Consider the following 21677-nt stretch of genomic DNA (forward strand, 5'->3'; position numbering starts at 1 on the left):
CAGTTTTGATGTCTCCCACGGTTTTGACTACTGTGCCTTGGGCTCTGAATTTTTAATATTTATTCTGCTTGGGGCTTTGTGAAATTCTTCATGGAACTCTCAGTTTTTAATTGCATAAAATTTTGGTACTTTTGGTCCATATTTCTTGAACTTCTCCCTGTTTGCTTGTTGCCTGCCTGTGGCTCCCCTTCTGTGGCCCCACGGGTGCTTGGCTGCTGGGTGTCACCCTGAGGTCCCCTGTGGCTCAGCCGCCGTGCTGTCCTCGAATCCACTCCCCTGTGCCCTGCACACTGTCTGCTGCTGACCCCACGCAGGGGAGGCTCATGGCGGTGTCCTCCGCGGGGTCTTCACAAGTGCCCCTGTGGCTTTTCCGCGTCTCTGGTCCCTCCTTGCCGGGTGGACGCGCCCGTGTCCTTCAGCGCTGTTGCAACAGGGAGGAGTGATTTTCTCCACTACTGGTGTCGTCTCTGTCGTTTCTGGGTCTGATTCTCTGTTGGCTGATTTTTCTTACGGTTAAGGGCCCTGTATGTGCTCCTGCTGCTTCGTGTGTCCTGGAAGTTCTAATTGTGAGTTTTGAGTGCTTTTGTGCTGGGTTTGGTTGTCTCATGTGAGGAGGATTAGATTTTGGTTCTGGGGCAGTGGACTTGTGGGTCACTGTGCTGTCTCAGGGCACTTCTGAAGTAGCCGTTACGCTGAGACTGACTTTACCCGCTGCTCCGGAGGTGCGGCCTGGGCGGTCACTGCCGGATGCCGCGGGGCCCAGGACTCCTGTCCTTCTCCTGGGAGACTTCCCTGACGCACACCGACCGTGCTGGGGAAGGAGGCGGCCTGCAGCTCCCTCGTAGCCCCTGTGCCCTGCGCCCGAGGGCTGTCCTTCCCTGTGGAGGCACAGACATGGCTTTGGCTGGAAACCAGGGGACCGGGTCTGCCTCACAGTCTCCCCTCTGTCTCCTCAGGCCGTGTGGTCTGGCCTTGCTCAGGGAGTTGGGCGGGGCGGTGCTCTCCTGGGGCTGTGCTGGAGCTTGTCCAGGATCAGAACATCATTTCCCGTCTTTCATGCAGTTTTAGCTGTTTTCAGGGGGTGGTGATCCTGGGCCCTATTCCCTTATGACAGAAGCTGCCCTGTATTGTGATTCTGGGAGAAACTGGCTGATTTTTTTGGGTCTTAATTTCTGGATTCCATCGGCTGGCGTGTACCTCTGAGCAGAGAGTCGCCCCGTGTTGCTGACCTACGCTGATCACAGTGACCTCTTTGCGTCTTCCCTCGCCTGTTTCTCCTCTGTGTTTCCCATGCTGGTGGCTGGCCCCCTTCCCACCCCAGTCATGCCTATGGGACGTCTGGGCCCAAGGGGTCCTTCCTCTCCCTCCGCTCCTGCAAGTTCAGCCTCCCACAGCCCTGCCGCCTCTTCCCTGAGGCCCGGACTCCGTCATCCTGCCCTCACCTGGCCTGGACCCTAGGCCTGTGTCAGTCCCTTGGGCTGCCTGCGGCGGCCCTGCTGCTGTCGCGCGGTCACCGTCTCGCTGCCTGCCCTGTCTTGACGGGTGGGCCCCTGGGTGTGGGGGCTGGGTGCACAGTCCCTGTGTGCTTGTCCCCCCACCCCCACCCCCCAGCAGCCCCAGCAGCGTGTTTGGGGCCGTAGGCCTCTGTCCCCTGTGCTGCTGTGTCCGTGTCATAGTAAGGAAGATGTTAAGCCTCAGTCTCCCCGTGCCACCACCAGGGGAGCCCTCTAGCTGCGGCTCTGCCCTTGGCCGGTGTCCCCCGGTCAGAGGTCATGCTCCGTGGGATCCCAGCGGGGAAGAGGTGTGAGAGGCCATCCCGGGCTAGCAGCTTCCTTGTAAGAACACAAGGGGAAACTGCTCTTGGACGCTCTAACTCCAGGCTGAGGACTGTCCCACAGGCCCTCTTGGCTGCCAGGGAGTGTCCGAGCTGCGTGGCCGGGTGCGAGGACCGAGGGGAGCCTGGCTTCTAAGGAGTGGGCCTCAGCCGGCATTCCCGGGCGTGCTCTGGTGGGATAGAAGCCCCCAGGCCTCCCCCAGACCTCCGTGGGGGCGGAAGGCTGTCAGGGTGCTGGGCTGGGACATTTGCACTCCCCCACGCCCAGTGGGTCTGCAGTAGTTCCCAAGGCAGCCCGCTGACAGCACCCCTCCCCATCCCGCCACGCTTTCCAGGCGTGCCCACGGCATCTTCAGTGCACACCAAACCCCCTGGGGCTGGTGGCGGTGGCGTCGGAGACTGCTATCACACCCACAGCCGCTGTGTGGGCGGCCTCCCAGGCCGCTCGCAGGCCCCAGCTCCCCGCACCCCGGCCAGGAAGGGGCCTGCTCCCCGGGAGGGCCTGGAGCCGGGCTGGCGAGCTGCATCTGGGTCCCCCTGCGGAGACCCGTCAGCCACCCCCGTGGGGTGTGCTCTCCCCGCCCGCCTCTGCTCGTTCCTGGGCCACTTCCTCCTCCTCTCTGAGCTCGGCTGCTTTGGCCCCGGGTCCAAGACAGAATGTCTCAAAGCCGATAAGCCAGTGTCATCTGTCATCTGGAGGGATACAGAGCCCACGGCGTCGGGAGTAGACTGGGCTGGGTGGTGGCTGGCGAGCTCATGGATGGGCTTCAAGAGGTGTCCAGAGGAAGACAGCTTCGAGAGGAGGGATGGGCGGCCTCTGCCCCGGTGTAATGGCTTCTGGAATCATCTCCACGCAGACTTGGAGGACAGGAAAGACTTTCAGAGCCACATACCTCCTCCTCTCATTTCATACCGCGGCAAGGGAACCAGTGTTGCCTGAGGCCCTGCTTGTGTCTGTCCCGTAGAAAAACTCCCACCAGCCTCCCCGCTGCATAGGCGAGGGCCTTGAGGCTGCTCAGTCTGGGGTGGGGGCCCAGAGGCCACGGCGCCCCATTCCCACCCAGACCACCGCCCCCTCTCCCGCCGACCCTTGTCATCACGGACAAGTCTCTGTCAATTGCTTGGAGACCTGCCCAGGTCTGCCCCATCCAGGCTAAGGTCCCAGCTTCCCTGGGGCTGGAGGTGGGCAGTGTAGACACCCATGTGAGCCCTTCCTCTCTGTGGTTCCATCTTGTGAAGGGCCCTGCCTGTTCTGTTGGTGGCCAGTGGCACCCTTTCCAGGTTCTGAGAATGAAGCCACCATGAGCGTCTTATGGGCCTGTTAGTGATTCTTTGCGTGAATCCCAGGGGGCCATGGCCGGACCACGGGGCAGGCGGGGCCTTGTCCTTTAAGGGAGGCAGACCTTGCTGTCGTGGCCACAATGTGTGGCCTTTCCGTCCCCCCAGGACTTGGCGGTGTCCACATAACATTCAATAGAGTTTTTTAAATTGAGTTAAAACTTACACGAGGTGAAATTCACACAAGGTGGAATCCACCGTGTTGCCCGTCTTTAAATGTGCACTTCAGTGGTTTTTAGTATCTCCAACGGCGTGTGCAGCCGTCACCATGAATAATCCAGAACCTTCTTTTATCCACGAAGAAACTGCATAGCCATTAGCCCTCATCCCATCCCCGGCCCAGCCCCCGGCTGCCGTGGATCCGGACGCTTGGTTCCGTGGAACCAGGAGACCCGGCGCGCGTGAGAGGTTCAGCTGTGTGGTGTGTCGTCAGCGCGGCCCCTGCTTCACCCTCAGTTGCCGGGCATTGGGTTGTTTCTCTCCTGGGTGTCCTACGTGTGCAGTGACCTCACGCGCATGCAGGAACTCCCGGGGGCCTGGGTTTCTGTTTCTCTCCAGTGCGCCGGCACCGGGGCGCGGGGTTGCCGGGGCCTCTCTGAGGGGCTCCCCCTGCTTTCCTCCCTTTGCTGTGGCTTTGTGTGCCCCAGGGTGGCCTCGGCATTCCATCCCTGAGGCTCTGGGTGACCCCAGGCTGGGCGGGTGCGACCGCCCGGAGCAGGCAGCCCCGTGAATGCGCGTGCCCCCCTCCGCTCTCTCCCAGCCACCCAGGTGGACCCAGGTGACCTCCAGGAGCTGTTCCAGCAGACGTCGGCCGGCGTCTTCCGAATCAACTGCCACGGTGAGTCTGTGCCGGGCCCCGTCTCCCCCTCAGCTGACCCGGCCGTCCCCTGACTCGGCCGCCCTACAGCCCAGGCCCTGTTGTTGGTCCCAGGAGAGCGCCGTGGTCTCAGGGAAGGGTGGGGCGGCCCGTGTGTCCACTGCTCCCTGCAGTGTAGACCCGTTCCGTACCCCGGAGGGGGTGCCTCAGAGCCTCCCTCTGCCTGGTAGCACGGGCCGCCTCACGGCTCCCCGGGATCAGGAGTGAGAGTCCTAGCTCGCCCCGTCCTCAGTTCCTGTAGACCCGGGAGACGGGGGGTGGCTCGCTGCACCCTGTGGGCAAGGGCTGGTGTTTGTCCCTGAACCCCGAGCTCGGCAGGTCAGCAGGGGAGTGCTGACCGGGAGAGGAGAGAAAGCCCCTCTCCAGACCTGGGGTGAGGCCCTCAGGGGCAGTTGCCTAGAGCTTGGAGACCATGGGCTATACCTGAAAGGCCGGGAGAGGACTGTGCCTGGGGAACCCCACGGGGGTATGACTGGCCAAGTGTGGGGCTGGGGCTGGGCTGTAGCACTGGCTGTCCTGGCTCTGTGCCCACTGTCACTGCATGGTCTCCGTGGCCTCGGCCCCCATGTCCTGGGGCTCCTTGCCCTGCCTCTGCTGGGGGTGGGGGACGGAGCCTGGAGTCTGGGGATCACCCCGGGCGGGGGTTCTTCTGCTCCTGATGCGTGTCCCTTTCTCTGGGCAGTGACCTCCTTGGAGCAGAGCCTCCGGTCCCTGGGGACTCCGAATGACACGCAGGAGCTGAGGGAGAGCCTGTGAGTGTGTGATCGCAGACATGCCTGTGGGTGTGCCCAGGTGTGCCCAGGTGTGCCCTACACCCGCTTCTAGGCCTGCCCGTCCACAGACCAGCCACACACCTGCTGGGACCACACGTCCACCCCACATGCCTGGGGACCAGCCGAGCCCGTGCTCGGAGCTGGAGGCCGAGCCCACGGCCAGCGTCCCCCTCCATCCACGCGCGTGGAGGCCCGGCTGAGCCTGCCACACCTGTGCAGACACACCCTTGCGTGCCGGCATGTACTCAGGTGGTGAACCAGCTTCCGCCTGTGTGCACAGACGTGCGTGTCGCAGCAGAGCTCACGGGCGGGGCCTGCACCCTTGGGAGCACACCTGCGGGCACGCCGGCTGCCATGGGCGTGCCAGAGCACAGGCAGCTCGCCCGCTGTGGACACCCAGCTGGGCCTGCGTTTTTGTGGCTGTGGTTCTGCCCTGTGGGCGTCCTGTCGGGCTTTCCTGTCTGCTTGCCCAGGGGCCCGGCCAGCCCAGGGTGAGGCTGCGCACCCCGCAGGAAGGCTTCTCAGGGGCCGCGTCTCTGGGGAGAGAGAAGGGAGATCTCTGCCGGGGGGCTGGCCTGGCCGGCACGGGGCAGGGGGGTCGCTCTGTTTAGGCTCTGTCACCCAGGGCCTGGTGACACGTGATGATAATGCCACGTGATCCCAGCACGGCCCGGGTGGGGATCCCTGAGGGGGAGCCTGGGACTAGCATGTACGCCCTCCTTCCCTGTGCCACCTCCTGGCTAGGGGACCCTGGGTTGGTTGAGCCCGAGCCTCCCGCCTGGGAAGGATGCTAGTATGGGCCGGTGGACCACGTGTGCTCTGAGGGGTGTGGGCTGTGGCCGAGACCACGTGTCTCTTCTTGGCATTGGTGTCTGTTGGAGAGGCCACAGCCCCTCTCTGTCTCTTTGTCTGTCACCCTGTCCGTCTGTGTGTCCACCCATCTAGCCACCCACCCGTGCATTCATTCCCTTTCCTGTATGCCCACTCATCCATCCATGCACCCGCCCACCCAGGCACTGGTTCACCCGTCCGTCTCACCCAGCTCTCCGTCCGTCCGGCTTTCCTCTGTCCGTCCACACAGGCTAGCTGGGACCACTTCTGCCCAGGGTGGGGGTCCCGAGCTTAAGGCAACCAGGGGCCCTTTGCAGATTTTACGTACAATTCTGTCTTTTATTATTCGTTTTGTTTCTTTTTTAAAAATAACGTATTGTTTTCTGATTGTGAAAGTAGCATATGTTCATTATGGGAAACGTGGCCACGCAGGATGTCTGAGTTAACATTTCGGTATTTCCTGCCAGCCTCTTCTCGAGTCCTTACGCATTTTGCAGAATTGGATTTCAGTGAATAATGTTCCGGATCCCGGTTTTTACTGTTAGGAACCTGGAGCGCGTGTGCCCTGATTACACACGGGGAACGCGCTCTTCAGAGCCGCGGCGAGCGCAGTCGGATCTGGATCACTAGCGAGCCGACACCCGGGCCGGCTCGTCTGGTCCTTCCTCTTTCTCGGTCCTGCGGCCGGAGTTCCCAGGAGCCGTGCTGTGCTGGCTCCTTCCGTTCACTCCTGTTTCCAGGGTCGGTCCCTGGAGCCGTGTCCCCGGGGTTGAGCGGCGGGCATTTTCAGGGCCCGGGCCCTTGAGTGTGTTTCCTGGGCTGCCTTGCCCAGCTGGCCGAAGGCCGATGTCACCGGTGTGGGTTGGAGAGGACAGCCGGCTCCTGCTCCTTCCCCTGCCCGAGTGATACAGTGTGGCCGGGGCCATCCCCTGTCCTCCCCCGTTGACCTCAGCTTTTAGACCCAGAAACTCTGGCTTTAGCACCTTCCTGTCTCCCCCCAGCCAGAACCCCATCCCCCCGGAGCCCCTCTGCCTGCAGGGTAGCTCCTCACCGGCTGCGGGCCGGAGCCTCCCAGGCCCCCTTTCGTGGCGGAACTGGTGCCGCTGGTGGACTGGTAGCATCTGGAGGTGACTGAGGCCGGTGTAAGTTCCAGCTCTGTGTTTTCTCCACGTTGACAGTCAGTGGGTTTTTATCTTGTGAAGTAGGACTGAAAAAAAGGTCACGACCATCCATTATTGCCCGTGTTTTATAGAAGGTAGAGGAGAGGACGCTTCGGTGCGACATGGTGGGCTCTGATCTCGGGACGGGACGTTCCTTCGAGAAGAGTAAATCTAGTGACCAGAGAACCACACAGAGTTGACCTTGACTTTCTCGCCTTGCATGAGACGTGTGGCTTAGCCACTTGTGTCAGGACCGTGAGGGGACCCGCCTTGGGCACACTGCCGTAGGCTCCTCAGTCGGCTGAGGTGGCCGGGAGGGAGATCTGTCTCCCCCGTGGAGTGAAGCTCAGTGGCCAGGGGACCTTGTCTGTCTGTCTGTCTTGCGGGGGTGTCACCCAGGCTGCTGCGGAGGGACGGTTGAGTGTTCCAGGAGTCTGTGTGGGCAGTGTGGCTGCGGAAAGGGGCCTGTCCCCGCAGCCTCGCGGGCACGCGGTGGGACAGCCCTGGTTCCAGTCTGTAGGTCCCTGGGCACAACATCAGGGTGACGGGGCTCCGCCCACACCTGGCTGGGGTTAGCTTGTGTTCACAACGGGCAGGGAGGCTCTGTCTGAGCTGGTGCGGAGGGCTCCCCAGCTCCGGGACCCCGGTGGTCCCAGCTCCTCCGAGCGGGTATGTGACTGGACGGGGAGTGTCCCCAGCCCTGGGACCCCAGCGGTCCCAGCTCCTCCCAGCGGGTGTGTGACTGGATGGGGTGAGTCCCCAGCTCCAGGGCCCCAGTGGTCCAGCATGGCCTGCCTCTTCTCCTCCAGAGCCCGCCCTCCCCTGTTTCCACCCCCATTGCACCATCCCCCACTGCACTCCCTGGCGCCCTGCCGTGTCTGTAGCCTGGTTCCCCGGGCCAGCTCAGCCGGTGAGCCCCGTGCTGACAGGCTGTAGCAGTGGGGCCCCGGGGGCCAGCCTGTCACCCTCTTACTGTGTGACGTTCGGGGTGACCTGGCTGTCTTGGTCTTTGACGTGTGGACCCAGACCCTGCTGGGGGTGTTCTTTGGGAAGGAGGCAGTGATGGCGTCTGTGCCTGGTGCTGGGCTTAGCCCCCAGAGATCCAGTCTGACTGACCTCGCTGCGGCGGGAGGACGGCCTAGAGCAGGGGTGTGGGTACAGGGAGCCATAGGGGGATGGCGAATGGCCTCAGAGGGTAGCAGTGCTTCCTGGGGGGTATGGTGGCCACCCGGGCCCCCAGAGCTCCGAAACCCCCCACCCCATGTTGCTGGTGGTCGGCCTGGCCGGGGGGTTAGAGGGAGCAGGGCTCCGACTGGACGCCTCTGTGGGACGCTTACTGATTCACCGGGTGCGTGTGTGGGGCCTCTGCCCGGGGACTGGGCTGGATGGGGCAGGTGTGCCTGGGGGAGGGAGGTGACCTCCTGGTGTCCCACTGCTCGTGTGTGACAGAGGGGACAGTCTCCTGACTGGTCATCTCAGGTCTGTGGGGGCCGGTGTGTGCGTGTGCTCTCACGTGACCCTATGGTGGTCGAGGGCCCCCACGTGGGTGCGTGTGCAAGAGGTGTCTGCTTGAGATCTGCCCACTGCCGGTGGGAGGACAGGGCAGAGGCCCCAGCAGGGGGACAGGACAGAGGCCCCGGCAGGGGGATGGGGCCCTGGGGAGCCCCCGGCCTTGGCAGGATTTCTGTGTCCGGACCAGCTCCAAGTGGATCAGGGAGGCCTGGGTCCCGCTAATCCAGTGCCGCACGGGTCCAGGGCTCCTGCCAGGGCTTAGTGGGGGTGGCCCAGGGCTGGTGCAGGGGCCCTGGGCCGGCCCCGTCTTCCTCCTCGCAGAGCTCAGCCCAGCAGGACCCTGAGCCCCGTGAGCCGCTCCTTCTAGCCTGGTCATGGTCACAGTCATGAGTGCACGCATCTGCGGAGATGGGGCAAGGCTTGCTCAAGAGCTGGGGCTCGGGGGCGGTTGCACGTCCAGTGCGCTCTGTCCTCTACTGTTAGGGGTTGTCGGCAGTGGCGTCGGCCCCATCACCTGGGCTGATGACTCCCCGGAGCTGGGGCCTCCTCGAGCATTGCCAGAAAACAGGCGGGGGAAGGAGGGCTTCCCCGGGGCCGAGGAGGACTGCTACCCGGGGAGTGCAGGAGCTGTGCACCTGTCATCGTGACCTGGGCAGGCCGTCAGGACTTGGACGTGATGCTCAGCTCCGTCCCTAGGGGAAAGCTGACAGCAGCCCTGGGGCCGGCCTGCAGGCCTGGAGGCCCGTGGGCTTGAAGCACGGAGCTGGTGGGCCGTTGGGCCGGCGCTGGAGGTTTGCGTTGGCTCCAGGATTGCCTGGGGCTCAGCTGGGAGCACTCAGCGCTGGGGGAGCCTCTGCGGCTGCGGCTGGAGGTCCTGGAGCCTTCTTCTCCACTCACGGTCAGCAGACTGTGCGGAGCTCAGCTGGGAGGTCCCTCGCGACGCCCACACACGGGCTCTCCTGCGGCCGGGGCTCCCTGGGGCACGGCGGCCTCGCGGTGCTGACCTTGGTCAGCTCAGGGCTCTGGTGCAAGTGCTAGTGGAGGAGGGAGGCGTGAGCCTGTCCAGGTTCAAGGAGAAGGGACTCGACTCCACCCTCAGGGGAGCGGTCAGAAACTGTGGCCACCCTTAAGACTGCTCTAAGCTTCCACACGGCAGTGGGCGTGTTGGCGGAGCCCCCAGAGGAGGGGCCTGCAGCCCGGAGGGGAGGGGTGTCAGCAAAGTGGGTGCAGGCCCGGCACTGTGGGCCTTCTAGGCATGGCACATGGCTCAGGTTTTATTTCCAAAGCAGTAGGAAGCCAGTGGAAGGTTCTAGAACGCAGTGGCCATGAAGACAAGTTGGAGGAGCGGGCTGTCGCTGTGGGTGGAGGGAACTGCAGGAGAGGCAGGGAGGACGGCTGTGCAGGGCCTGGACAGCTGTGCCCTTGGCCTAGTGGGTCGGGGGCTGAGCCCCTGCCTGACTGGGACCCCCCCGACCGCAGGCAGTGGAGACTCCTGAGCACCCCCAGGGACCACACTGCTGGGCTGGGGGATAGCCTCGCCCCTGCCTGTGGGACTGGGAAAGGGTCGGCCCGGGTGCTTGCCCCTGGGGCTCAGGGGCCAGTGAGCTCATGCGGGCACCGAGCAGTTGCCTCCTGGTTTCCCGGAACTTACCCTGGGTGCGGCTCTGGGGCGGCAGAGCCCCCTCTGGCCCGGTCCTCTTCCAGCGGGGCCTTCTAAGGCTGTGGGATTGCCTCCCGCGAGCAGGCGCAGGGCAGGGATCTTTGAAGGAATCTGAGAAGGACCAAGGGGGAGGTGGGAGGAGTGGAAGGGGACCGATTTCTGCTGTTTTACAACGTGCTGGCTGAAGGGAGGGGAGCAGTGACTCTGGGAGGACACTGGGTCCATCGCGGTGCTCCCTGTCGTGCCTGGACCTGCCCTTCACTCCTTGTACGGCTGAGTAGTCTCCCTGTGTGGATGTTCCTCCAAATCCGTGGGTGGAGACCTAACCCCTGGGGGACAGGGCTGAAGGCGGGGCCTCAGGAAGGGGGCAGGTCCTGCGGGTGGGGCGAGCGCTCTTGTGGAAAGACCCAGAGAGCTCCGTGACCCCTTCCTGCGAGGCAGCCGTGGGGAGGTGCCGTCTCTGGACTGGAAGGTGGCCCTCGTCACACGTGGAAGCCGCCAGCACCCCGATCCCGGATGCCCAGACTCCCGCCTGGAAGCAGGTGCGTCTGCTGTCTCCAAGGCGTCCAGCTTGCAGTGTTTGTCACGGCAGCCCGAGCGGGCGAAGACGCGCTGTTCGTCACGGATGGCCTTGGCATTGTCCCTTCATTGTCCCTTCTCGGTCGTCCTGAGGAAGGCTGCTGGGAGCTCGTGCGTGGATGGCATTCGTGCACGGGTGCCTGGACGTGGGGTTGCCTTAGCTGCGTCTGGCGCTGGGACACCGCCAGGCTGTCTTCCGCGGTGGCTGCACCGCCCCGCCTTCCCCCCAGCAGTGCGTGAGGCTCCGAGTGCTCCAGGCCCCACGACACTTGTTACCCGGCTGTGACCGTAGGGCTGGTGGGGACAAGGTGCCGTCTCGCAGGGAAGCTGACTTGTGTTTCCCGGTAACGATGTTGAGTGAGTGTCTTTTCACCGTCATGTTGACTGTTTCTGTCTCTTCAGAGGTGTGTCTGTTCAGACCCTTTGCCCATTTTTGAATTGGGCTTTTTGTCTTTTTATCGTCGAGATACTCCCTCCTTCTAGAAGCTTCTGGCCTGTGCAGACCGGGTTCTCTCGGGCTTTTGTCTTCCCTGGTGTGGCTCATGAGTCACTCTGCTTTGCTGACTCCTGCTTGTTCCAGCCTCTTTCCTTCTCTAGCTTCCCTCCCACGTTGGGGGAGCTCACATCCGTGGGGTTCCCGTGGTCCATTGTCCCCCACAGAGACACGGCTGCTGGCCGTGGGCACCCCTCACCTTACCTTACCTTGGGCCTTCCTGCCCAAACATGTCTCCTCCTCGTTCTTGGGCCTGAGCCTCCTGGCCCTCCTTGGACCACAGACTGCCCGCCCTGGTCACACGTGTGCGACGCTGCCCCTCACTTGGCCTCCTGGCCCCTGCCTGCCCGAGCAGGTCCCCTCCTTCCGCGGGCTTGCCTGAGCACCGGGGGCTGGGGGCCGCCTGGGTCTTGCTGGCCGCCTGCCATGTGTCCCCCCTGAGCCCCTGGAAATGCAGCGTGGCGCAGGAGTCCAGGCTAATTCTTTTGATTTTGGCATGATTATCCACTTAACTCCACCACTGTCGGAAGGATTATCCTTTCCCTGTTGTGAGTACCTTGGCACCTCCTCCAGAAATTACCTGATCATGTGTGTGTGGCTGCCTTCTGGGTTACTGTTTCACAGCCGGTGTGCCTGTCTTCCTGACAGCACCCCGGCACCCCCCCTCCCCGGTTTTCTTGATCACTGATGTTCTGCAGTAAGTCCTGACCTCCGCTATGGACGCCTCCGGCTTTTTCCATCTTTCTGCGAAGTTGTTTTGCAGACTTCTGCTGCTGTGCATCTCAGTATCAATTTTAGAATAGCTTGTCGATTTCTGCAGTTTTCACATCTGGTTTAACTTGAATTGAGGTTGCAGTGACTTTGTAGACCAACTTAAGGAGAACTGACCTCTTGACAATCTTGAGTTTTCCAACCCGTGAATATGGTCAGGATTTCTCTGGTTTATACGTTCTTCTGTTTCTCCCCATAGTTCTCATGCGCTTGGTGTGCAGATCTTGTGTGTGTTGTACTCAATTTATCATTACCCGTCCCGTGCGTTTGTACAGTTATACCAAGTATCATCGTTCACATTTCACTTTGCGGGTGTTGGCTGTGAGGATGCAGAGACACCCGTGACTCTGCCTTGAGTCCTGGGGGTCCATTAGAGTCTCTGTCCAGCTGAACATGTTCCTTTCTTTGTTCTGGTTTTCCTGCAGTTTTTATGGTGAATACCTGTCGAATTTTATTAAATGCTTTTTCTGGAAGTTTATGGAGAGGGTTTTCACCTTTTAAAATTTATTCTGTTAATACAAGAATTTCATTCATTGTTTTTTGAGTGTTAGGCCACCCTGTGCTCCTGGGATGAAATCCTCTTGGTCGTGATCTATTATCCCTTTTTTGGGGGGGGCCGTGGGGTGCCCATTGGTCAGGGCAAGGCGGTCAGGGCCACACAGACGTCTGGAGAAAGGCCATCTCCACACCGCTCCTTGCGATCAAGAACCTCACGGAGAGACCCACTCACAGCATAACGGGGAATCTGGCGTAGACCGCCTGTGCCGCCATAAACAGGAGGGACCAGCAGAAAATGAAACGAGAAGGAGAGCCGCAGATACAGTGTGAGCGGCCCTGGAGGAGGAAGCAGGGCCCACCTCACAGCATCTTACAGGTGCCTAAGAAGCCAGCCACGGAGGAAGGAGAGAGAGAACATACAGAGAAGATGAAATTCATTCATTAATAAAACATGAACTAGTAATAGAAACAAAAAAGGAAAAAGAGAGAGAGACCAGGCCTCCAGATACAACAGGAAAACGCTAATCAGGAAATATCGTGGCTCTTAAGACAATAAATTGAGATTTTATAACCAAGATGAGTCAGAAAAATTTTTCTAAAGACATGAATTTTCAGAACTGACTCGGGAAGAAAGGGAAAGCCTAAATAGCTCCGCATCTCTTGGAGGACGTAGGTGTGACCTTAAGAACATTCCCACCGACACCCAGAGCAGACACCCAGAGCAGAGCGTGGAGCAACACCGCATGACCCCGGACGCGGACAGGGCACTCACCTTCCTGCTGCTGTGCCCATGCCGCCGTGAGGCAAGGACTCCAGAAGGAAAAGCGCTACACGTCACTCGTAGACACAGCAGCGGGGGCCCCAGCAAGACGTGAGATGGCGGCTCTCCCGGCCTGTGAAAGGGGCTGCGTCCGCACGCTGCTTCTGCGTTCTGCCTACAGGCTGTGCTAAGCCATGGGCACAGTGGGTGGCAGTGCGAGCCCTCTGTGACGCATTCCCTGCTGGGAGTTGGGTGGCATCAGAGCAGAAGTGGAGAAGGACGAGTGTGGGGTGGGGGTGAGCCTGACCCCAGGGAGGTGGCCTGTGCAAACTGGAGGCACTTGGCCTGCTGCCCCCCCACCGTCCATCCAATGTCTTCTGCGGACACTGTGGACACCTCTGTGGGTGGCTGCTGCTGGTCACCAGCCCTGGCTGTGTCTGCCTGTACCCGCTGTCCTTCTGGGTGGCTGCAGAGGTGGTGGGGGAGGGATGCGGGCAGTGAGGCAGGGGTCTGTCCAGCACAGTGAGGACAGGGGGACGAGGTGACAGGTGGGGGCTGTGCTTCCACGGCACCCACGCAGCATAGAGGTCCTAGAACAGGACCTCTCGGCTGCAGGGTACTGTGGGGTGTGATGCCGCACAGGGCATGGGGCGGCCAGCGGGGGCTTGGTTGGGGGCACATGGGAGCAATGGGGGAAAGGCAGCCTGAGTCTAGGTCAGCACCTGAGAATTGCGCTGCTCTCAAGGATGAAAGGAGAGAGCCTGTGGGAGGGGTGCCCACGGGGCTTTATCTGGAGGGACTAGAGGGACTGAACCACAGAGGGGCAGGTGGCCTGGGCATGTGGAGTTGGAGAGGCCCCCGGACATCCAGAGGTGTCCTAGTGGGCTGCTGGTGGGACTGGGCCCCCATTCAGGCCCAGCTGTGGACGTGTGTGGGGGATGGTGGCACACAGGTGACTTAAGGCCACGGGACTAAAGGAGAGCACCCAGGAGGTGAGCATGGGGTGCGGCAGGGGGGTTCCAGGGCCTGAGCTCCAGGCACAGACAGAGCAGGTCAGGGAGGCAAGGATCCCGCAAAGCCCCCTGAGCAGTGTGGCCCCAAGCCGGGGGTGGAGACACCAGGAGGGCAGACTGTGGGCCAGGGGGTGGGAGGTTGCAGCAGGGAGAAGAGGGGGCTCGGTGGTGTGCAACGAGGTGAGTGAGTCTGAGGGGAGAAGCCATGTTCCGCGGGCTCCCGGAATCTGTTGGCGGCCTGCTGGGAAGGTCGTTCGTGCTGCTGTCCTCAGGGGTGCTTTCCCCGGCTGGCTTGGGGGGTCCTTTCCATCCTGCCACCCCCGCGCCCCCCTAGCCCCGGCTCCATGCTGCACGCTCTGTGTGGCCCAGGCAGGTGTCAGGGACCCAGGCCCGGGTCAGACGGTGCCCCTGCTCCTGCCACCGGGGGCCCTTCAGGGAGCAAAGGGGGCATCCGACTGCTCTTCTAAGGCCCGAGGGCAGGGTTTGCTTCCGGTGTCGCTCCGTCCAGGCGGGCTGTGGTCACTCCCAAGCAGGTGAGGATCTGGTCTTTTCAGTCCCTTCGAGGTCACGCGCAGAACCACAGACTGCACACGTGGGCGCAGCCCCTGGGGCTCTTGGGTCTGGAGATGGGACCGTTCTTCCGGCCCTCGGAGGCTGTGGTGCCCGGGTTGCTTGCTGATGCTGGGGGTCCGGGCTCCCGAGGAGGTGCCGCGCTGACCCCCAGACCAGAGGGCCCAGGCCGTGGCGGCGCACACACGGTTTGTGTGCGGGGTGGGGGTCCTGCCCACGGTGGCTCGGGTGTGACGGGCGCGGCGGGCCATCCCCCCCGATCCGAGCTCACCCCTGTCATTCTCTCCCTCCTTCCTTGCCCCTGTCGCTGCCTCCTCCGGGTCTGGGCCTCTGGCCTTCGTCCCCTCCCGTGTCTCCGGCTCTGCTCTCTGCGCCGGTTCCCCTGCTCCTGTGTCTTCCGCCGCCATGTGCGGCCTCACCTGATGCCCTGCGCCTGCTGTCGTCTGTCCGGTCACCTCGCGGCCGCCCGCTCTGCCCTCTCCGTCCACGCTGTCTTCTCTGGCTCCCCCCTCGCCGGCCTCAGGCACGTGACGCAGCAGGAGGCGAACGAGAGCATCGCGGCCGGCGCCGGCGCCGTGAGGCAGATGACGGAGCTCCTGCGGGGCTGCTCCCGGGTACGTGGCCCTGGAGGCTGTGGGGGGCTGGGGGGAGAGGCCTGGGGCTGGGGGGCCCCTAGGGAGATCGGGGGATGCAGATGCCTGGGATGCGGACAGCGGCCCGGCCGTGGTGTGGAGGGTGCACGACAGCCTCCGTGATGGGCCTGGGAAGCTGCCACGGCTGCCACCCAGTGACCACGGCAGTCCACTGGGCGAGAGGCTGCTGCTGACGCCACATGCCGTGTGGTCCCGTACGTCTGGGGTGTCTAGGAAACGCGGGCCTATGCCGATGGCGGGGCCGAGGCTTGTGTGGCTGATGGGGGGCGCTGGAGTGGGCTGCAGGGGGTCCCGACAAGCTTTTCGGGGCGGTGGACATGTTCCAAAACCAGCTGGTGGTCACGGCACAACGAGCAGTTACGGAGCTTTGAGTTAAAATGAGCGCGTTCTCCTTACGAGAGTTAAGTCAGCCTCTCACAGAAACGGAGGCCCAGAGGCAAAGGGTGAGCTGGGCTTCGGTACCAGAGGCGCGTTTGGGGAGCGAGGGTCCGCCGTCCGTGGCGGGGTGGGCAGCGTGTGCCAGCCATCTCTGGCTGCAGGGCGTGCGGCGCTCTGCTCAGCACGACTTAGGCACGGCCCCCCCGTGGTTCGGGACGACACGCCAGGCCCTGGTCGTGGATGCTGCTGGAAATCGCGGTGGCTCCCCGCACCGGCGTCCACACTGCTCGGCGGGGTTGGCACGGGCATGCTGCCTTCTCGTGCGGCCGTGTTCTGCGCTCTTGGGCTCCATGGGCGTCACACCATGCGTGTGCTGACTCGTCCCAGAGCGCGTGTCAGGCACATCCCGCGGGCAGCCCTGTGCACGTTGTTCACGCTGGGGGCTCCTGGCCGTCCTGCCTGGGGGCGTCCTGCCTGTGGGTGTCCTCGGGCCTTTGGCTGGAGGGACGCTGAGGCCCGGAGAGTGTCCCGTGCCAAGCCTCTGCTCCAGGCAGGGGTCTCAGCTAGATGGCCGCTCTGGTTCCTCTGGGTCCACAGTCCATGTTGTCACCTGTGTACACCACGAAGGCTGACCCTGATCTTGAGATCCTGACAGTTAGGGTCACTTTTAGCCTAATGTGTCCTTTTGTCTGTCCACCTGCCTATGGGGCCACCTACCTGCCCATCCATCACCCATTTAAGAACCCAGCAAACACTGAACACCTACTGTGTGCCAGATGCTGGGAGAAGGACACGGACGAGGCTCTCATGGTTCCGTGGTCGGACAGCCTGGCCGGGAGGGGCTGGCATTGCTCCGTGTTTCCTCAGAAGAAAGGCTGTGCCCGTCAACACGGGGCCGATGCTGGATCGCACAGCCGGAGAGCACTGAGGAGTCTGTGGGCTCTTGGCTCTGTCCCGGGACACACACAGGGTGCCCCTCATGAGTCTGCCCCGGACACTAAAATGGGCTCCTCAGACCTACAGTCTGACAGGGACCACGTCGAGTCCCTCCGAAAAGTGCACATCAGAAAGCTGGGACCCCCAAACCGTGGCCAGCCTACTCTCCTGCGCGGGCTCCCATGCTACGTGGTGGTGATGGCAGGGCAGGCACCAAGCTTAGGGCCAGGTTCTGGTTGGAGGTCGAGAGGAGCCCCCGGCAGGGGCGGCTGTCTGTGACTTGGGATGCAGGGTCTGCCTCTCCTGGGGGCTGATGAGGCAGGAGGGGCCAGGAGTCCACGTCGTGGTCCTCGTGCAAGGCCACAGGGCTTTGGCGTGTCTTTGTGTGTGCCGGTACGGCGTGGAGACACAGGAGTGTCGGGTCCCGGCAGCCTGGTGGTGCTCACACTAACCCAAGCAGGCAGCACTGGGTTTCGTGGCTCGTTCGTCCATCCCCTTGCGTGGCAGGTCTGTGCCTGGTGTGATCTGGGGCACCGGGGTGTGTTGGTGAGCAAGACGTGCAGGGTGGGGCCGTGTGCGCTGCAGAGCGCCTGGCGGTAGGAGGGAGGTTTGATGAGTGTGGTTCTGACCCCGGGGGTGAGACCCAGCCCGGTGCTAGATTGGCTATAGGGCCCTGGAGTCAGCGGCCTGGCTTTGTGGCCTGCCTCCACCCCCATGTGGCCGTAAACAGGAGAGGAGAGGGGCGTCCCCTGGAGGCTGGGGAGGATGGGGAGTGTGGGGGACTGGAGTGCGCCAGGGAGGGGGGGAGGCCATGGGGTGGGACGGGGCCTCGGCTGTCTACACAGCCCACGTTCTGTCTTTGCAGCAGGAGTGTCTCCAGCTGGACCGTCTGAAGACTCAGCTGTCCGATGCCGTGCAGCGCTACGGCGGGGTGCAGAAGGTGCGGCTGCCCAGGCGGGCGTGTGGGCCGGCCGGGGCGCCTCGGGCACTGCGGTTCCCTCTCCAACCGTCTCGCCCCTGGGTTGGCCTGGGTTGGCCTGGTGGGGGTCCTGTCCTCGAGAGCAGAGGGCGGGCAGGGCCTGCAGACGGCCGCCCGTCGTCGCCAGTTGCCACAGCCTCAGGGCATGTGCTGGAAGGGGACTCACCTGTGGGTGCTGCTCAGGGGCCCCTGGCAGGTGGGGAGAGCAGGCACCCCCTGTCTGACAGGTGAGGACACTGAGACCCAGGGCTTCCGTGTGGGGGAGGGGCCCACCGGCCGCGGAGCTGAAGGTGGGCTGTGCTGCCAGGCCTTGTCCCCGACCTTGAGCTCATCTGACTCCTCCTTCCCTCCTCCGCACCTTCTCTGTTTGTCTGTCTCCCTCCGTTCTTTCACAGAAAATCGCCGAGAAGTCCCGAGCCCTGCTTCCCACAGCACAGCGGGGCAGCAAACAGCAGGTAGGTGCCGAGTGATCACTGTGGTCCGGGCGTAAGGAGACGATGACACGGTGTCCGGGGTCCTTTGTGCCTGTGGGGGAGTGGGACGCACGGAGGACCCCATCCAAGGGTCTCTTACTCGATGAAGAACCTTTCCCCAAACCGGCATTTTCACCTTCGTTCCCTAGCATGGGCCAAGATAGTCCTGAGTGCGGACGGTACCGTGTGCCCCACGGACTGACTTGGACCCAACCGGCCTTCCTGGGAGCGGAAAGTGATAGAAACGGTTGGGGGGGGGGTGGGGACGACATGAGAATGTCAGTTACACAGTAAGCTGATACATACATGAGATAATAAAACAAACCTGAGTAATTTAAAAGAAAGCCCCCCCCCCCCAAATAAAAGGAAAAATGAAAGGACAGAAAACGGGAAACAAGTTGTAAGAGGGCAGATTTATACCAGATCGTGTGTGACTCCATGAGCACGGCCTGACCCCTCCGACGGAAAGGCACAGACCGTCAGACTCGGTTAAATAGAAATCCAGAAACGTGCCGGGAGTTAGAGGTTGGACAGAGACATGCCGTGAAGCCACCCGCGAGGAAGACTGGTGCCCACGGCCGTGCCAGAGCGCACAAGTCCGCGTGGAGGCCATCCCCGCTCACAGGACAGCGCAGTCGTCCGGACGCGAGATGCAGGGCTGCCTGCGTGCTGACCACGGAGCCTCAAACGATGCGGGACAAAACCGACCGTAATAAAAAGAGAAACGGCAAATCCGCCGCCGGAGATGGTGACACACCCATGGAGATGGCGGAGGAAGGAAACCGGAAAGTGCGGGAGGATCCGAGAGACTCGGCCGGTGTGACTGATGAACGCGCTCTTGCCCGACGGCGACTCGCGACGCAGTGAGCAGCCACGGGAAAGCGGGCGTCCCCACTGGGGTGCAGTGCGCGCCAGACGCGGACGCCGGCCTCCGTGGGCTCCAGAGGGTGGGTGCGATCCCCAGTAAGTTCTCGGGTCAGCGCAGGTCAGCTCCCACTTGGTACCAAAGAGGCAGTTTCCCAGTGTGGGAGTGAGAACACGATTCAAAGGAACCCGCGAACTGGGGAAGAAATCACGGTGGAGACCGGAGCCCTCCTGACGGGAACAGCGGAGACAGCGGCGCACCCGGACTTGGGGTGTGGCTGGAGCAGAGCTCGGGATGCCTCCCCCTGGAGAGGAAGCTGATAATCGCAGGGTCGGCCTTGTCTCAAGAAGCTGGAAAAGCAGCACCAAACTGAATTCTGAGAAAATATATCGGAAAAAGCAGAAATCCATGAAATATAAAATTGATGCATCTTGGACAACTCCGGCAGAGCCAGAGTTTGTTTTGTGTAGAAGGATTAATAGTGAATCCCACAACATCAGTCATGAAACAGAGCATACAAATTACTGGCATCAGGAATGACAACAGCTAGATTGTGGACCCCACGCACGACTTTATGTCAATAAACTTGTCCGCTCAGGCGGGACACCTACAATTTTTTTTTTTTTTTTTAAGAAAAAGATGTAAGTTACCAAGATGTATCGAAGGTCTGAAAAGTCCAGTATTTGTTACAGAAATGAAATAAACAGTTCCGCAATTTCCATTGTTAAAATGCTACCAAGAAAATTCAAGACCTCGGCGATTTTATTAATGAGTTTTTCCAGATGTTTGAGGAATAAATATTACTGGTTCGCATAGACTCTTAAGTAAAATGCAGAGAGGCGGACACGTGTCACCCAGCTTGGCGAGGCGGCAAGCTATGCTTCCAGATTCCTATGACGGCATCACGAAAAGGAAGGTAACATTCTCTCATGAGCACAGGAGCAAAGACCCTAACCACACCACTAACGGGCTTGGTCTGACAGTATGTAGAAAGGTGATAACATTGTCCTAAAGCGGGGCTCATTCAGGGGTGTGGAGTTGGTTTACTTTCGGGAATAACCCACGTAGGCTGCCATGTCCTCGGAGCACGACCGTCCGCTGGATCACTGCGGCGGGGAGGGATGAGCCCTTGGTGAACATGTGCACCCCCGCGGGCGGGGGCAGAGCTCTCAGCGGGCTGGGGAACGGAAGAGCCTTTAATCTCACGGTGGGCGTCTTCCAAAGCCCTGCGGTTAGTACCACACTGGCTGCGGAGAGGTGAAAAGCGTCCCTCCTGAGACCGAGGGCGAGACACAGGGTCTGGTCCTGTTCTCCTCCCCCCTGCGCTGGAGAGCACGTCCGCTGCACTGAGATGTGAAGCAGAAGCGACAGGTATAAGAGGAACCGGGGAAGAAGTAGGCCCCGCAGAGACAGCGTGACTGCTTTGCTGGGAAAGGTGGGCGAGCCCGCGGTGAACTTAGAGCCGAGAAGCGATGGTGACAGGGTCTGCATCCGAGGGGACACCGTGCCAGCAGCACGGCGTGAAGAAATGTAAACAGTGGTCCCACGTGTGAGAGCACCGGACCCGGGAGAGGCCTTCCCCAGCTGTTGGAGCAGGGGTGCTGCCGAGCGGTAGGGAACGGGGGTCTGTTCGGGGTTCGATGCCGGGCTGCCGGGGTTTTGAGCTGGGAAAGGGGATCCTGTTGGGCAACAGGCAAGTCCACGTCCAGACACCCCCGCCTTGCGTCTTGGTATTGCCTGTGCAGAGAGGAGCCAGCGGGGTCAGCTTCCATGGTGGACGTGGTCCCCTGCGGCCAGCAGGCCCCTCCTGACTGTTGACTGGCTTGCACGCATCCCCATGTGGCCACAGAGGGACCTCGTCTCCCCCGCACCCTCTGCAGGGGACAGACGCAGCAGTGGGCTTGGCCAGGTGCCACAGGATGCACGTGCTTTCACAGAACAAAAGAGTCTGCATCGCCTCTGAAACAGGGAAAGACGTTGTCTCACGAGCCAGCAAGCGCGGCACAGCTGGGAAGGCTCTGTCTCTTGGTGGGGAAGTGCTCCAGGCCGTGGTCCGTTCTTATGTGGCTGAGAGGGGCCAGGAGGGTGCAGGCACAAGGCTGCCTTTGCCAGCAGATCCTTTCCCGAAACCCGCCCCCCTTGCACAAGAAGGACTTGAGTTAGAACACGGACCTACGTGTGAGAGAGAAAGCAGTGAAGCTTCTAGAAGACACCATGGGAGTCTGTCTGCACGTCTTCATGGTGAGCGAACATTTCGGGCACAGATGAAAAGGTACCAAGTATAAAGCAGATCAACTTGACGTCCTTAAATCAACATACCCTTCAGCGAGCGCAAGGGGAACCTTCCGCGCAAGAGACGGTATTCACGTACGTGCATCTCGGAAGCCCTGATGTCTGTAATATATGAAGATCTCTGAGAAATCAATAAGAAAGAGGCAGACAACCCATTTCAAAATCACGGAAGGGCAGAATCCTTAGGCAGGTCACAAAAGGGGACATCCACGTGGCTGGTAGCGCACGGACGTGTCACAAAAGGGGACGTCCACATGGTCAGAGTGCACGGACGTGCGCTCAGCGGGCGTCGTCAGAAGCAGGCCGAGGGAGCCCACGGAGCTCCATCCCGGCCCCTCCCCTCGCACCCACCAGAGCACTCCCGTGGTCAGCCTCGCAAGAGCCGGGAGGCTGTGCGGACAGAGGCAGACAGATGCTGCCCCTCCGGACCCT

General features: G+C 61.7%; 1 protein-coding gene across 8 annotated transcripts in view; it reads left to right on the forward strand.

Moving 5' to 3' along the window:
- TSNARE1 (t-SNARE domain containing 1) overlaps positions 1 to 21677 on the forward strand; it is a 90153-nt gene that overhangs the window by 43878 nt on the left and 24598 nt on the right. For 7 of the 8 annotated variants that reach the window (XM_080803057.1, XM_080803056.1, XM_080803050.1 and 4 more), the window contains 5 exons: positions 3933 to 4010; positions 4732 to 4801; positions 15193 to 15283; positions 17502 to 17576; positions 18011 to 18070. In XM_080803057.1, the coding sequence (XP_080659183.1) occupies positions 3933 to 4010; positions 4732 to 4801; positions 15193 to 15283; positions 17502 to 17576; positions 18011 to 18070 (374 nt within the window). The remainder of the gene's footprint in view (positions 1 to 3932; positions 4011 to 4731; positions 4802 to 15192; positions 15284 to 17501; positions 17577 to 18010; positions 18071 to 21677) is intronic. The other variant, XM_080803054.1, reaches the window with a different exon arrangement.

This window comes from Martes martes (assembly GCF_963455335.1).
Source record: "Martes martes genome assembly, chromosome: 4".
Lineage (NCBI taxonomy): Eukaryota > Metazoa > Chordata > Mammalia > Carnivora > Mustelidae > Martes > Martes martes.